General features: G+C 44.5%; 1 protein-coding gene across 2 annotated transcripts; it reads left to right on the forward strand.

The window, feature by feature from the left end:
• Positions 1 to 680: 680 nt before the first annotated feature.
• On the forward strand, positions 681 to 13,608 carry etv5a (ETS variant transcription factor 5a). 2 transcript variants are annotated; one of them, XM_080785068.1, is made up of 13 exons: positions 681 to 805; positions 2,416 to 2,556; positions 2,853 to 2,949; positions 3,240 to 3,287; positions 4,313 to 4,363; positions 6,347 to 6,470; positions 6,671 to 6,943; positions 7,824 to 8,122; positions 9,879 to 9,941; positions 10,402 to 10,470; positions 10,833 to 11,002; positions 11,337 to 11,444; positions 12,079 to 13,608. In XM_080785068.1, the coding sequence occupies exons 2-13, from the start codon at positions 2,509 to 2,511 to the stop codon at positions 12,307 to 12,309; spliced, it is 1,581 nt and encodes a 526-aa protein (XP_080641194.1). In that variant the 5' UTR covers positions 681 to 805; positions 2,416 to 2,508; the 3' UTR covers positions 12,310 to 13,608. The 2 variants fall into 2 exon arrangements, with proteins under 2 accessions (XP_080641194.1, XP_080641195.1); XM_080785069.1 differs by having other exon boundaries at positions 11,337 to 11,438.
• Positions 13,609 to 14,393: the final 785 nt, after the last annotated feature.

The following is a 14,393-nucleotide window of genomic DNA, read 5'->3' on the forward strand; positions in this document are numbered from 1 at the left end:
GTTTACTGTAAACACATTTCCCATCAATTGTATTATTAATCAATACCTTTGGATGACTGAAGTTGGGTTAGTGTGTGTGTGTGTGTGTGTGTGTGTGTGTGTGTGTGTGTGTGTGTGTGTGTGTGTGTGTGTGTGGGGGTGTGCCTGTGTGTGTGCGCGCGTGTGTGTGTGTTAGGCCTACTTCAGTGTTACTCCGGTCATTGACACTCCTTTGTAATGTAAGTACACAGGCAGAGGTCACTGCCCTCTTGTTTACCTGTGACACCTACACAGGTAGTGTGTGTAGTGTATACAGTGAAAATGTACAGTAAAATGTTACATTAGTCCATCATGTGACTCTAACCTTTTAGTTTTAACAGTGAAAAGTTAAAAATGTTGAGTAACCTAACCTTTCTGTACCATGTGGCATTTTTAATTCCTATGTAACTGGCCCTTTAAAAGCTATCGGCAGGGATGGCTGAAAAAAAGAAAAGAAATGTGAATGAAATCCAACCATTCATAAAAATAGGCCAGAGTTACTCTGTGATTGGTCCAAGGACATCTAATGCATAATTCATCACCTCCAGATAAGCCATTGGCTTCTCGGCTTTGAAGGACACTGTGATTGAACCAATCAGAGCATGTTACTGTGTTCCAAGTTTCCCAGGGGAAAACCGACCGGTCCATTAACGAAAAGCTCAGTCAAGTTTCGCGAGTCGAAGGCTGCACGTCGTGTTATTATCCGTGCAGACACACAGACGGCCAACGGCGCAAATTTTGTGTGGATCATTTCAACACGGGACGGAATATACGCAATATAATAAAGGTAAGCCCCCTAAAGCTGCAATATAAGCCTACTTTATCAGTCAGTGTTTTGACAATGACAAAGTGATATAAATATTTCGTGCGTACATACATTTTTTTCCAACGCCATCTTCCTCAAGTAATATTTACTTTGGCAACCATTTTCTATGGGCTTTTTGTGTAAGTAAGAATACGAGCAGGACTTTGTGTTTAAAGCACATGCATAGTATTTGCACCTTACGCGTTGTTATATCTCTTGATATCAGCTTTGGTTATCAGCGCGGTCTGGCGACTGTTTGTTATTTTATGAATGGGCTGGAGCCTGGAGGGGTCAGTTTTTTTTTGTTTCCTCATCTTGTGTTCCTCAGGGATCGAGTTTCACTTCATTGAGAAAAACAAGAGTCCGTGGAGGGAGGGAGGGGGTGGGGGAGGGGTGGAGAAAAGGAGGGGTGTTGGGTGATTTTCATCCCCCGGTGGCGGCCCCATCATCATCTGCTTCTGCTTAAAGTGAAATGCAAACTTTTGTATATGAATTGTGAAGCCTAAAGTTCGGCAAAACAAGCGCACACTGAGGCTAAACTATGCTCCCTGGTCCTGGATTGCTTTCTCGCTCGGGATTTTGAGCTGTAATTTCTATTTTTCTCATTTGCATTTTATGGTATAGGCTAGAATGCTAGATCTTCATCTTCTGGAATAACTGCGGGCATCTAATGTTAAACCTAGCGTGTTACGGTGTTTGCATGGGGTTTGGGTATTTTAAGACTAACGTCAATAAAGCAGCTAATAATATGCCATTATTGGCTTTTGTGACATAGAAAAGCTGTTAAAACTCATCGATAATGAACATTTACTGAAATAATTATGTGCCCTAAAACTAGCCCCATATGGTCCCTCATTCCATAGCCTCATTCGGTATCTCGGAGCTGCAGAATGCAGCTACCCTAAAATGAATAGTTCGCCAAACGCGCTCCTCAGCGGGGTTTACGCACAGACATTTTCCATAAGGAGCCTAGTTGAATATCGGATGTATTAACTCTACATTGTAATTATGATTACTCATTGTAGTGACTAGTGAGTCATATCAATCCGGTGCGGTGCAGCCAGTGGATGTGATCATGTGAACTGTTTTTTATTTTAGGCAGCCTACATCTTTCTTGGCCAGGTGCACCCAAAAGCCCACTCAAAGGAAGTGTCGTTTAAAAGCAGTGTAATGACTTAAGATGTTGTGTGAGATATTACATTTAGTTATCACAATGTTACACAGCATGCAGCTGAACATGAGACACAAGGCTGGTCTTAAAATAATGGGACTTTGCTTTCCAAGACGATTAACGTAAATAAGCACAGATGGCTGCGTTTGGTTATGTAACAACTAACGTGCGTCACTTAATGACGGTGTATTTACATCGAGAAGCCTTGTCTATACCAGCATGTTTCAGTTAAACTGTTTGTTGTTTCAATAAGATTCATGATGCAGGCCATAAGTCCCGTGTATGAGGATATGCACAGTGTAGGAAACCACATTTTATTCCAATGAGAAAAGTCTTGCATGTAGCATGGGACATCAAGTGAATATTTTAGTATTGTTATTTGTTGGTGATTTATTTCTCCTGATGTTACCTTTGTCTGCAGTTGACCGGATCCAGAAAGTGACCACGGTGCTGTCGCTTTAAAGCGAAAACCCACCCCCTTCCCCCAACTGGGAACCCCAAAGCCCCAGATAACATGGACGGATTCTATGACCAGCAAGTCCCATTTATGGTCCCACCCAATGTAAGTGAACACACATGCCAATCCCAACAATGCTGCTATCTATGCATGGTTCACATCAAGATGGCAACATTAGGCTACATATAGACTGCTTATGGACTGGGCACTGTCATCACAGAACAAATCTAGCTCACAAATGCATGCATTCAGAGTCTCTTGAATGTAGGCCTATACAGCAGACGTGTTTAGACTTGTTTTTCCTCAATTGCTGTTGCATGTGCTGTAGTGTTTCGAGGTAGTGCTTTGAACTGGACCAGGTATTGCTGGGCATATGATATTTACACCTTTATCTCCCACAGCAGCGGAAGTCTCGTGTAGAGGACACATCTTACAGCAGGCCTCTCACCGACAGGAAAAGGAAGTTTGTGGACACAGAGCTCTCCCAGGAAACAGAAGGTAATTCATTGCTTCAAAATCTCATCCACACACCCATGAAAATTTATATTTTGATATAGCACTTTTCTATGTAAGTACCAAAAGTCAATAAAAAAACATTTAGTATTGATGAACCCTGCACTTTTCAGAAACTGGTAATTAAATTATGTGGAATGGCTCATTCCCAGTATTGTGATAGTAAACACAACACAGGTTTATAACGATGTAATTACGATTGTATAGTAGAAGTGTATAGTTGTAATTGTATAGTGTAAGTTATGTTAATGTTCATTTTGTCTTTGTCTTGTCAGAACTCTTTCAAGACCTCAGTCGTCTGCAAGAAATCTGGATTGCAGAAGGTAGGTTTCTAATACATTTATTCTTTTAATTTCCGCTGTTGTTTTCTGTTGCTGTGCCCCAAGGCATGGCTCAGATATAGTTTCTCCCGGTTAGATTCAATCTGTTAGAGATTCCGTTTTGAGCCCTGGATTTCTTTTGTTCTCAGCAAAAACACAGTTTCATTTGGAATATGGTTGTGCAGGATGCTAAAAAGTCACCTCAAAACAAATAGTCTGGATGTGATGTTAAGGAAAGTAAGTGGTTAGATTGAAGATTAACTGAAACATTTTAGGATTTAGATGAAGTTTGGCAAGTGCTCAGGTTAACAAGTAACCTGATGAGAATGTGAAATATTCATCCATGTTTTCTGTGCAATCAATGGGGCAAGTAGTACAAAGTCCTGTAAATATAAAACGTTTTTCTTTTCTTTTATTCCCCCATGCAAGCCCATTTTACTTCTTAGTTTTTGTTTAAGTTATTAATCCCCCTTATCACACTGTTTTGATGCAGAAGCAAATGGTTCATTATTTCTACAGGAAGTTTGGAAGAGATATATAAAATAAAAATCACACCCGTGTGAAGTGAGGGGTGCTCTATATGAAGTAATAATGACAAAACATTATCTAACTTTAACTGATCTTATCATGATCATGTAGTATGACAACCGAATTTATGTGATAAGCCCCCAGCTGAATTAGAACAGTTGCACTGTGTTTAAAAAGGCGGATTTGCTCAGACACGTATGCCGTAAATTATCCTTTCATTGTCAATGGCAGTTAATGTTTGTGTTGACACAAAAAGCCGATGTGACATGAGTTGTGACGAAAAGCTGTATATAGGAGGGCCCCTCAAAAATCTGGGAGATTACAAAATCCCCCTTCACAATTTTGTTTTCTATTGAGGTTATTTTTGCCAGCTGCTTGCAAAGCGACTGGACAACATGCTGTTTTCTGTTTAAAATGTCATAATTAGATTGATAGGCACAGTGGACCAGCAGTGTGTCTGTTTCTTCCCCATGTGTGACATTCTCCTGTATCGCCAACAGCCCAGGTGCCTGATGACGAACAGTTTGTCCCAGATTTCCAGTCAGATAGCTGTGAGTACCTGACTTTTTTCATATCCTAAGAGAGAGATAGAGTGTGTGTGTGTGTGTATTTACTCAACAAACTATAAATGGGATCCTTGCCTCACGCCTATTAATGATTAAGATGTTGAGGATCTTCTTCGGCAATCGGCATCAGGGAATTTCTACTTCAACATTTTACACCACAATGTGTCTTGTCGAGTCTCTTTCAAAAGACCTCTCTGTTTATCAATTACACTTTCATTATCACCAAAGCCTAACACCACTTCTCACCTTCAAAACATCTCTCTTTCTTTCAACTAAAACCCATCCCAACCCTCCTCTTCCATTTTGAGTTTAATCAGCCGATTGGCATGGGGCATCACATGAGCCAAGCCCCTAATCTGATTTCACACTTTCCTGCACTCAGACCCTGCAGCTGGAGGCAGGCTAGATTCCAGAGGGTGGGGCCCACTCCAGAGATTGCGTATACATGTTGGCTGCCTACTACCCAATTTCAAACCCAAGCCCACATTCCCCAAACTCTCCCAGAACCCCACTCCCCAGTGCAAGCACACTGCCCCAGACCACTGCCCGTTTGTCCCCGCATGTAGCCTTATAGGCAGCAGCCAAGGGAAATATTTGAATTATGTTCAATGGAGCATTTTACGATCTTCTCCCCCTCCTCTCTCATTCTCTGAGTTTGTTTATGTTTTTGTCTGATGCGGAGGAGGCAGAGACAGGGTGTGGTGCCTGCCTGTCTTTGTCAGGGCTGCTGTTTGGTCCTGGTGGTGCAGTGGGCTACAATTTGACCACCAACATAGCCGGGCTGCAATATATTATTGAGGTTAATACTCTGACATGCCAGTTTTGCTGCAATATATTATTGAGGTTAATACTCTGACATCTCAGTTTGTACTGTGAGGCCTATAGAAGGTTGTGGGACTGCTTTGTCAGTTCACAATAAAGTGTCTGCACTATGATTTTCAGGAGTTTGTGTGCGATTGGCAGAGACTCCTGTGGCCAGGCAAGGGGCCAGCCTTCTCACAAGCTGCCTATTCACCATGCTCAGCTCATAGCACTGTTCCGTATAGCCACTGCAGTCATCGGGGCATCACATGGCAGCCTGTCCCCTTTCTTACAGTGTGTACCTCCTAGTCCATTATCATTGCCCATTTCCTCAGTTGGTTAATGCACGAGTGGTTCAGAAACCTCTATAAGTTATGTATGTATGGAATGAATATCACTGCCTTACCTGTGAATTGTGAAATGCATGCCTAGTGTCTGTCTGTGTCAGACAAGCTGATTCCATGGTAAAGTAGCAAGTATGCCATGAACTGAACACCCTGTCTGGCAGGCCAGAGAAGGAAAAGATGCCTAATCTCCCCTCCATGTGCCCCCTTTCTGTGAGGAGTTTTGCCCTAGCCAGAGGGTTTCACAGCACACAGAGGGGAGCTCACGTGCCCATTGTTGGCTCTCCCGAGGTCTATCAGCACCCAGGGTGATTTATTTGGCTCCCGCTCCTCTGTGCCCAGGGATCCAGTTTCTGCCTGGCCATTATGTGGCGCCCCGGAAACTGCAGCCGATACTCGGAGAGCTCCAGCCAGTGTCTAATGGTTACAGCACTAGGGAGGAAAATCATTCACAATCATTGAATTACGGCCACACTGATTCATGGGTATTGACTGGTCTCCACATAATGGGAATCAGAGAAGAGAGAGCTGTGATGGCGTGCATGTGCATAGTGCAGTTAGTAATCATCGTACCTAGCTAGCAATGGAGGATGGATGGGGCTTTCCAGACCCTGCTGTCAACCATCATTAAAAACCATGATAAATGGATACTAAGTGGCTCTGTCAGTAGGGAGGATACAAGGACACTCTCCATACACCCATTTATCCATCCACCAGAGCAAAATGCGCTTAAGATAAGCATTGAGTTTTCTGTTCATGCCTTCAGTTAGAGGATATCTGCAGTATATCTAATGTGGTCCCCTGTGTTGTCTCTCTGCTCCAGTGATGTTTCATGGCCCACCAGCAGCGAAGATCAAACGAGAGCTGACTCCCTCCAAGGAGCTTTCTCCTTGTCGCCAGGACAGGAGTCCCATGCCATACGGAGAGAAGTGCCTTTACAGCTACAGGTGAGCTGAAGCTTTTCCCTTTTATGCTTATTACGATGCTAGTTTTTTTTGCTTTTGCTTATTCCATATACTGCCCATACTGTAGCCCTACAGTTTGTTACATAAGCAAAAGCTAGCCTTCAATTATCATATTGTATCACTCCATTCTCTTTAATGATGCTTCCTCATGTTGCCTTGTTTCTCATTTCCTCCCCTCACAGTGCCTATGACAAGAAGCCCATTCCTGGGTTCAGACCATTGACTCCACCCTCTACGCCTGTGTCTCCTTGTGGCCCCACTGGCACGGCAGGGACACACCCTCTCAGCGAGCAGACCCCTCACCCTCCTCTAACCAATCAGAATCCGGGGCCACGTCCGCTGCACGCACAACATCACAGCCAGCGACCGCTCGCACTCCACAGCCAGAGCCCACCGTTTGCCGTGCCCTGCACACCACTTGGCCAAGATGCCAGCAACTTCAGCCCTGAGCACAGGTAACTGGTCATAATTGACATCTCTCCACGGTAGAACATTGCAATTATAATATTTGCAAAATAACCATGATCTGCCAGCCCTCTGAATAGCCAGCATGTTTACCAACATATATAAGCTAATGACCCTGAATATTGAAATGCTCTAAATATACAGGCATATATTTAGAGCATTTAACATCATATCGTCATCATGTTTCCATTATGGGGACCACCGTAGTGACTTGGCGGGTCTATGTCAGCCTGATGACCTTTAACTACTGCTGACTTTAAGGGGAGATGAGCATCTGTTGACAGGCTGTTACAGACCACTAAAGAGTAATGGAGCTGTTGGTGCTGTTTGCTAGCAGGATGAAGGCTTCTCTTTTGGATGCAGTTTAGTATCTGATCTTATGAAAATGTGTTCAATCAGCCAAGGCACATTCTCTTCCCCCTGACATGCACACTGCAACCCTCCACTACTGCTTAATCTGTAGCCATCTCTTATGTGCACAGACCATGCACAGGCACCAAAGACCAATGGCAGCCATTCACACCCTAGGAGCCATCTCCTTAGAATGGAGATTCTCTTTTTATAGTCGTCCGACACATGGTCTTAATGTCTGTGCAGTGTGCCTGTTTGGCTGCTCCCAGCTCTGACTGGTTCAGAAGCTACATTATCTGTATATTCTCCAATGCCCTTTGGTTGGTTCTGGCAGGCTAGAGAGGTTCAGACGCTCTATACTATATTCAATGCCCCTTTGTTGGGCATTGAACGAGACAGGCTAGTCGTTCAGGTGTTCTATACATTCTCAGTTACAGTGTGTGTGTATTCTCCTCTTATGTTGTCTAATCTACATCACCTTCTCTTCCCCCCCCCCCCCCCCAATCTCCTAACGTTTAGGTTCCAGCGGCAAATGTCCGAGCCGTGTCTACCTTTCCCCACCGCAGAGAGCCAAGGACGCTCCCAGTTTATACCCCAGCACCCCAGCAGTAACGGTCGGCCGCCGTACCACCGGCAGATGTCGGAGCCCTTGGTTGCCGTGTCTCCGCAGGGCTTCAAACAAGAGATGCTGGACCCGCGATATGCCGAGCAAGGCTTGCCCACCATGGGCCCGCCGGGGCGACATGCTGGGCCGCCTCCAGCAGCCTTCCACCCCATGGCCATCAAACAAGAGCCGCGGGACTACTGCTTTGATTCTGGTGAGTGGTTAAGTGGGGGGAGTACTAGTTAGACTGAGCTAAAGCATGAGGTTCATGGGTTGTTGCCCTTTTGACAGAATCGGTGCATTGCCTCTCACTCGCTCCGTGTTGTTTTAGATAGTCTGGGAGCAGACAAAGTGGACTATGAGAGCTAGTATCCAGGGCTGCGTGAGAATAAAATGGCCAGAGGGTGAGGAATGTGCCCTGCCCTGTTTGTTCTGGGCAATGACACATGGCTGTGAGTTTTAGCGTACTGCAGGGTCCCAGGCAGGCGCATTATGCACTTTCTCTCTCCTTCGGTCTGTCTGTCTCTGTCTCCACATCTGCATCATTCCTCCCTAGTCACACAAGTAAAGGAAAAAGTGGGTCTTAGCGTGGCTTAAGTCTTCTAGGGCAAAAAGTAAGTGGGTCACCCTAGCCAGGTTCAGAGCAGATAACTTCAGTGGGCTTACCTGGAATAGATCTGGGCCACTGGCCAACAGAGGGCTTAGAGTGAACTGCAGTAGAGCAGTTTGACTTGAATTTGGAAGTTCTGGACACTGATAACTGTTAGAGAAGAGGCTAAACAACAACTGCGAAAAGTTGTCTCATGCAATCGGAACAGAAAGGTTTAATATGGTATAAGCTTCATGAGATGGCATCTGATGCTTTTAGATCTTGACGAGCCAACATCCCAGCTGTTGTCTCTCCGCTGCATCACCACCCTCCTTTAATGGAACTCTGTTGCTGCAGCCTATCTCTTTTTCTCTTCTGTCCACACGTTCATAGCCTTACATCGTAGTATAGTATAGAACAGACAGGCAGGCTAGTGATGTAATAACGAATCCTCTTAGCTTCTTATAGAGCCTTTATGTTTCTACGTCACAGAATCCTGGGGCTAGGGTCTCTCTGGGTGGATGGTATGGGTGTAGTAGTTTTGCACCATGGCACATTTCATTGTCCCCGATGACTTGATGAGAGTTTTTTAGTTTTTTGTTCTGGACAAGCATATGACGAGTGTGACAAATCGCATTGTCTCTGTCTTTGATTCGTTTGTGTGTGTGTGTGTGTGTGTGTGTGTCGTGACAGCATGCATGGAAATGGCTCTCATGTTTAGCTACAGATTGTTTCCCACAATCCAATACTTTGAAATGGGTTAAGGATAAGAAGTCAAGCAAGCAGTCACTCAAAAATTGATCCCTGGCTTTCTTATCAGAGGACAGGAAATAGAATAATGGGGAAGTCGTGGAAGGGACAGACTGCGCTTCAGTGACACAGTGAACGGAAAGCGAGCCTTGACCTCTCCCCTAGGGGGACAGGCATAACTTGATAGTCATTGAGATTTAATACAGCAACCTCGGTGCTAATCCTATTGAGAGGCTTGGTGGACATACAACTGATGTTGCGTGCTGTGCAAAGCACTCCAATCTGGACTAAGTCCACTCCCAGATGCGTGTGTGGGTGCACGAGTGGGTGGCCTAGGCTGTTTTTTTTTTGGCCCGGATATTGCGTCAGTGCCAGTTGTGTAAGGGCCTACAGATGGAGATGGACAGTGGTGAGGCAGAGCAGCTTGCATGTTTCCATCATAGCACCATATGCGCCAGCAGCTCGAACAACTACCAATATAGCTCAGACCAAATGAAACGGTACAAACATAGATCCAACTGCCCAAACTTTAGTTTAACCAGGCCAAATATACCCAAGTTAGTGGTTGAACGGTGATATGATATTGAAGGCGGGTAATCTAAACATAATACTCATGTTCTTTGTGTTGCAGAAGTGCCAAACTGTCAGTCGTCATTTGGGAGAGCAGGAGGCTTCTTCCAAAACAATCATGAAAGTAAGTAGTTGTGCATGTCTGTGATGTATTGTGCACTCTTCATATAATTAAATGCATGTGTGCTTGATTACTTAGTCCTAATAATTTGGTAAAGCCTCCAGACATTTATCATAGTCCTTTGTGTTGGTGATCCAAACTATGTGCCTTATTGAGCTGCTGAATGCTGCAGCATTGTGGTGGGTTAGGAAACAGGGCTCCTGTCTAGTTGAATGCTACAGGTCAGCAGCATTTAAATGACATCTCAAGGGCAAGTGAATCTGTTCTGCACATGCAGTACATTTCACACGGCCCTGGCCCTGCATGAGCTTAGTACAATAGAATTTTCCATTCTTGGAAAGCTGCCCAGCCATATTGCTTTGTGGGCAGTTTGGATCCTCAGGTGGACCAAGGCCACTGGCCGCCTCATCAAAAGGGGAGGTCTCTTTCTCACGCCTTAACTATTTCCCCTTCTCATTGACAGGCTTCTCCTTCGACAGAGAACCTCAACTATACTACGATGACACCTGCGTGGTCCCTGAGAGACTGGAAGGTAAGAATGACAAATCCAATCTTAATCAAAAGTGGTTTACCATGTAATTCACTGTCCACAGACGGGCAGGGGGGGTGACTTGAGTAAGGAGAAGTTTATCAGAACTTACAGTAATTGTTTAAACTTTGTACACACTGTAAGAAAGTAGAGGCCTTTGTGTTTGGTGGTGGCATTGTAGTTGAAGGACAAGCAGCTGGCCCACTTCACAGCCACCAACTGCCAGGAATGTCTCACAGCACTGTGGCAGTGACGGAGTGCAACACTCATTGACACTCGTCTCTTTCTCCTCCCCGTTTCTCACCTTTTCACATCCATCTTGGCTATTCGGTACCCCCTCCCTCTCTTTCTCTCCAATCCTGTAGGCAAAGTAAAGCAGGAGCCTTCAGTGTATCGTGACGGCCCTCCTTACCAGCGCCGTGGCTCCTTACAGCTCTGGCAGTTCTTGGTCACCCTCCTGGACGACCCGGCCAATGGACACTTCATTGCCTGGACTGGCCGTGGCATGGAGTTCAAACTCATAGAGCCTGAAGAGGTGAGTCTACACACTCTCTAGTAGATAGACCTGGTTTAGACTATAAATGTTGATGTTGTGGACTCTTATCCTCCCTTTTATCACACAGAGTTAATTTAGCATTATACAGCACAGGTATAACTACTACAGTGTACCACTCTCCTCCTTCTGGCAGAGAATCTTCTTGGGAAATCTGTCATTCTTTCCAGTTCTAACCATAATCAAGACATGAATCACACTATAATTTAAGACAGCTGCTCTATGGGAGAATTTGTCGAATTTAAAAGGCAGACATATTTTCATTGTGCGCCACGTAAACTACTTAATGACCAAGCATTGTCCTTCATTGTCTCAGGTGGCTCGTCGCTGGGGCATCCAGAAGAACAGACCGGCCATGAACTATGATAAGCTGAGCCGCTCACTGCGTTATTACTACGAGAAGGGAATTATGCAGAAGGTAAAGGCAGGTTCACCCTTTTCTTGTCTTCTACGATGCCCAACCCCTTCCCAGTTTCCCCACATCCTCTCATTTATCCTTGGCAACAACATGCTGCATGGAGCTATAAAAGCACAAATGGACACATTTGAATACAACCTTGGAGGCCAAAACTGCAAGGTCTTGTGGTTTCACTGTCAGTCTATGCAGGCAGCAGTTACTACTCCACTGTATTAATGTCTCTAATTGGCCGTGTGCTCTCGTGGCATCTCAGGTTTCAACCGATTAAACAAAGTCTAAGATCATCAGTATTTTCATTGTAATGTATTAGTTTGCCTTGCTTACTGAATTAAGAGTGTCTGCTAAATGCCTAAATTGTCTTTGGTCGAGAACTTAGAATCTGAGACCTTTTAGCTTTAGCTTGTGTTTGCCTTGCTTACTGAATTAAGAGTGTCTGCTAAATGCCTAAATTGTCTTTGGTCGAGAACTTAGAATCTGAGACCTTTATTTTTGTCTGTTTTGGCTTAAGTTAACATGATGTGAAAGGTAATACAAAACCTGGAACAGTTTGTGCAACATACAAAATGATGTTGCATGCATTTGAAAATTCTGTAGTAAAAGTAAAATCTTCGCTAATCTCCCAATGACTTCACTCCTCCAGGTGGCTGGTGAGCGGTATGTGTACAAGTTTGTGTGCGATCCCGAGGCTCTGTTCTCCATGGCCTTTCCAGACAACCAAAGGCCCAACCTGAAGGTTGACCCAGACAGCCTGGCAGCGGTGGACGATGACACAATGCCCCTCACCCACTATGATGACACCACTCCTTACCTGCTTGAGGCCGCGGAGCAGTGCGTGGCAGGCCTGCCTTTTACAGATGGCTATAGCTATTGACAAGCACAGTGGATTGCTGACACGTACACACATGTACGGTCTTGAGAAACCCACTCTAAAGCCCAGAGCTGGAACTGCTGAGCAGCCTGTGACAAAAAAAAGAAAGAAAAATACTCTGCCCTATCCCCTCTCATGGTTCCTTCTCCTCTTCGGATTGCCCACATACAGTTTAAAACTCCAAACTCCCCAGATAAAGAATGAACAAGGACAAACGTCTGCACCTAACTGCCAGCTTTTCTGCTGCACCGTCTAGTGTGTGTGTGAGAGAGAGGGTTGTGAAAGGAATAAGGGTAGATTGGACTCCAGTGGCTCTGCCCACCTTAGTGACTCCCAAAGTAAGGCAGGGGGCTGCTGTTACTACGGAGACCAAAAGGAAGCGAGGCCGAAGGCCACATGAACTTTGAGAAGGACCTGACGGACACTCCCTTGTGTGCAAGACTGCAAGAGTAGTTGCAGTTCAGATTTTTGTGACAATCCATGTTTCGTACCAAGTCAAATAACGGAGGGCGGGAAAGTTTTAATTCTGATAAGATAATCTGAATGCAGCACTATTCTATAGTTGCCTTTTTTGGGGTTCTATTATTTTTCCTGAAACCATCTCTGAACTAAAAGGTCTATGAAAGGGCTTTTAATTTGCAAAAAACTATATACTGAAACCCACAGAGATTTTTTTTTGTATGCCAGCTTTTCTACAATTTGGTTTAGAACTTGGAGATGTAAGTCCTCCTAGCCACTGCACTGGGACTTTGATCCAGATTCCAGAATAGTATATTCTCCCTCTACTGAACTGACCCATGAGGGATTGAGCCATTGCATCCATTTCACCTCCCTGACTGCACCTGAGATAGAGACACACACACGCACACACACACACACACACACACACACACACACACACACACACACACACACACCCTGTTCATTAGCTCTTACCTTCTTTATTGCCTGAAGTCTACAACCAATTCATCACTCCACTGCCTCCACTGTTCAAAAGGGATACACAAGAACACATTGTCCCAGAAGCTTTGGAAGATTTATACATGCCTCAGAATTTATTATGTATGATCATGCATTGTTACTTTTTTAATTCTATCTGGGTGCTTAATGTTTCCTTGGCAGTGTACTAGTTCCTCTGATGCACCAGGATGGCAGGAGCATCAGGACCTTTTGCATGCACAAAGGAAGGGTGAAATGTGACACCTTTGTCCTTGGACTCCTTTCTGCCAATCACAGGTTGTCAACATAAGACTTCTGCTTTCCTTTGCATGGTGTTACTCAAATAAAGACTGTCCAATAACATATCGCTTTATTCTCTCTGGACAAAGAAGACATTTGTGATGTTCTCTGCATTTTCCCCTCTCAAAGGTCTGTTGTTTTTCTTAATGGGGGGGGGGGGGGGGAAGTCAAACTTATATAAAGTATATATTTTTGCTATAAGGCTGCATCCGTTTGATTTTAATGTATAAGCTGTATAGTTTTGCCTCTCACAAACATACCTAAAATCTGGGTCCCTATGATGGCTGTAACTGCAGACTGTTTCTTTAAGAGGCCACTGTGTTTTGCTGTAGAATGGATGAAAGGATGTTATTATCTCGGCTGTGAAGTTTGCACTGTAAATGATAGGGCTCCAGCAAAGGCCACAGTGAGGAAATATCTTGCCCAGCCACAGATAATGTCTGCCACTTGTATAGGCTTCAGTTTCCTCTCCTCACAATGTGTATCTTACACTGCAGAGTTTATGATCATCTGTACTGGGTACAATAAACTGTCCTTTACGCTTCATTGACGGCGGTCTTAGCGTGTTTCGTCATTCTCCCCCGCCATGCAGTAAGTCAGCTGATGGTCTGCCGGTCACTGTTCTTGACCTCCCCCAGTCACATGCCTTTTTGTAAAACTAATGCTTTTCTTTGTTTATAATTACCCCATCACCCACAAACACTCAAGTTCAACCCAATGAATCAAAGGTGTAGCTGTGTGTAGGCCTATATCAGTTTATCTTATGTATTTTCTTTCAGCAGTATTTTAACTATTCATTAACTTATTCATAGGGCATACTTTAAACCATGTTGAATATGGACTTTCTC

Source organism: Protomyctophum bolini, assembly GCF_963924005.1.
Source record: "Protomyctophum bolini genome assembly, chromosome: 16".
In the NCBI taxonomy this organism is placed as follows: domain Eukaryota; kingdom Metazoa; phylum Chordata; class Actinopteri; order Myctophiformes; family Myctophidae; genus Protomyctophum; species Protomyctophum bolini.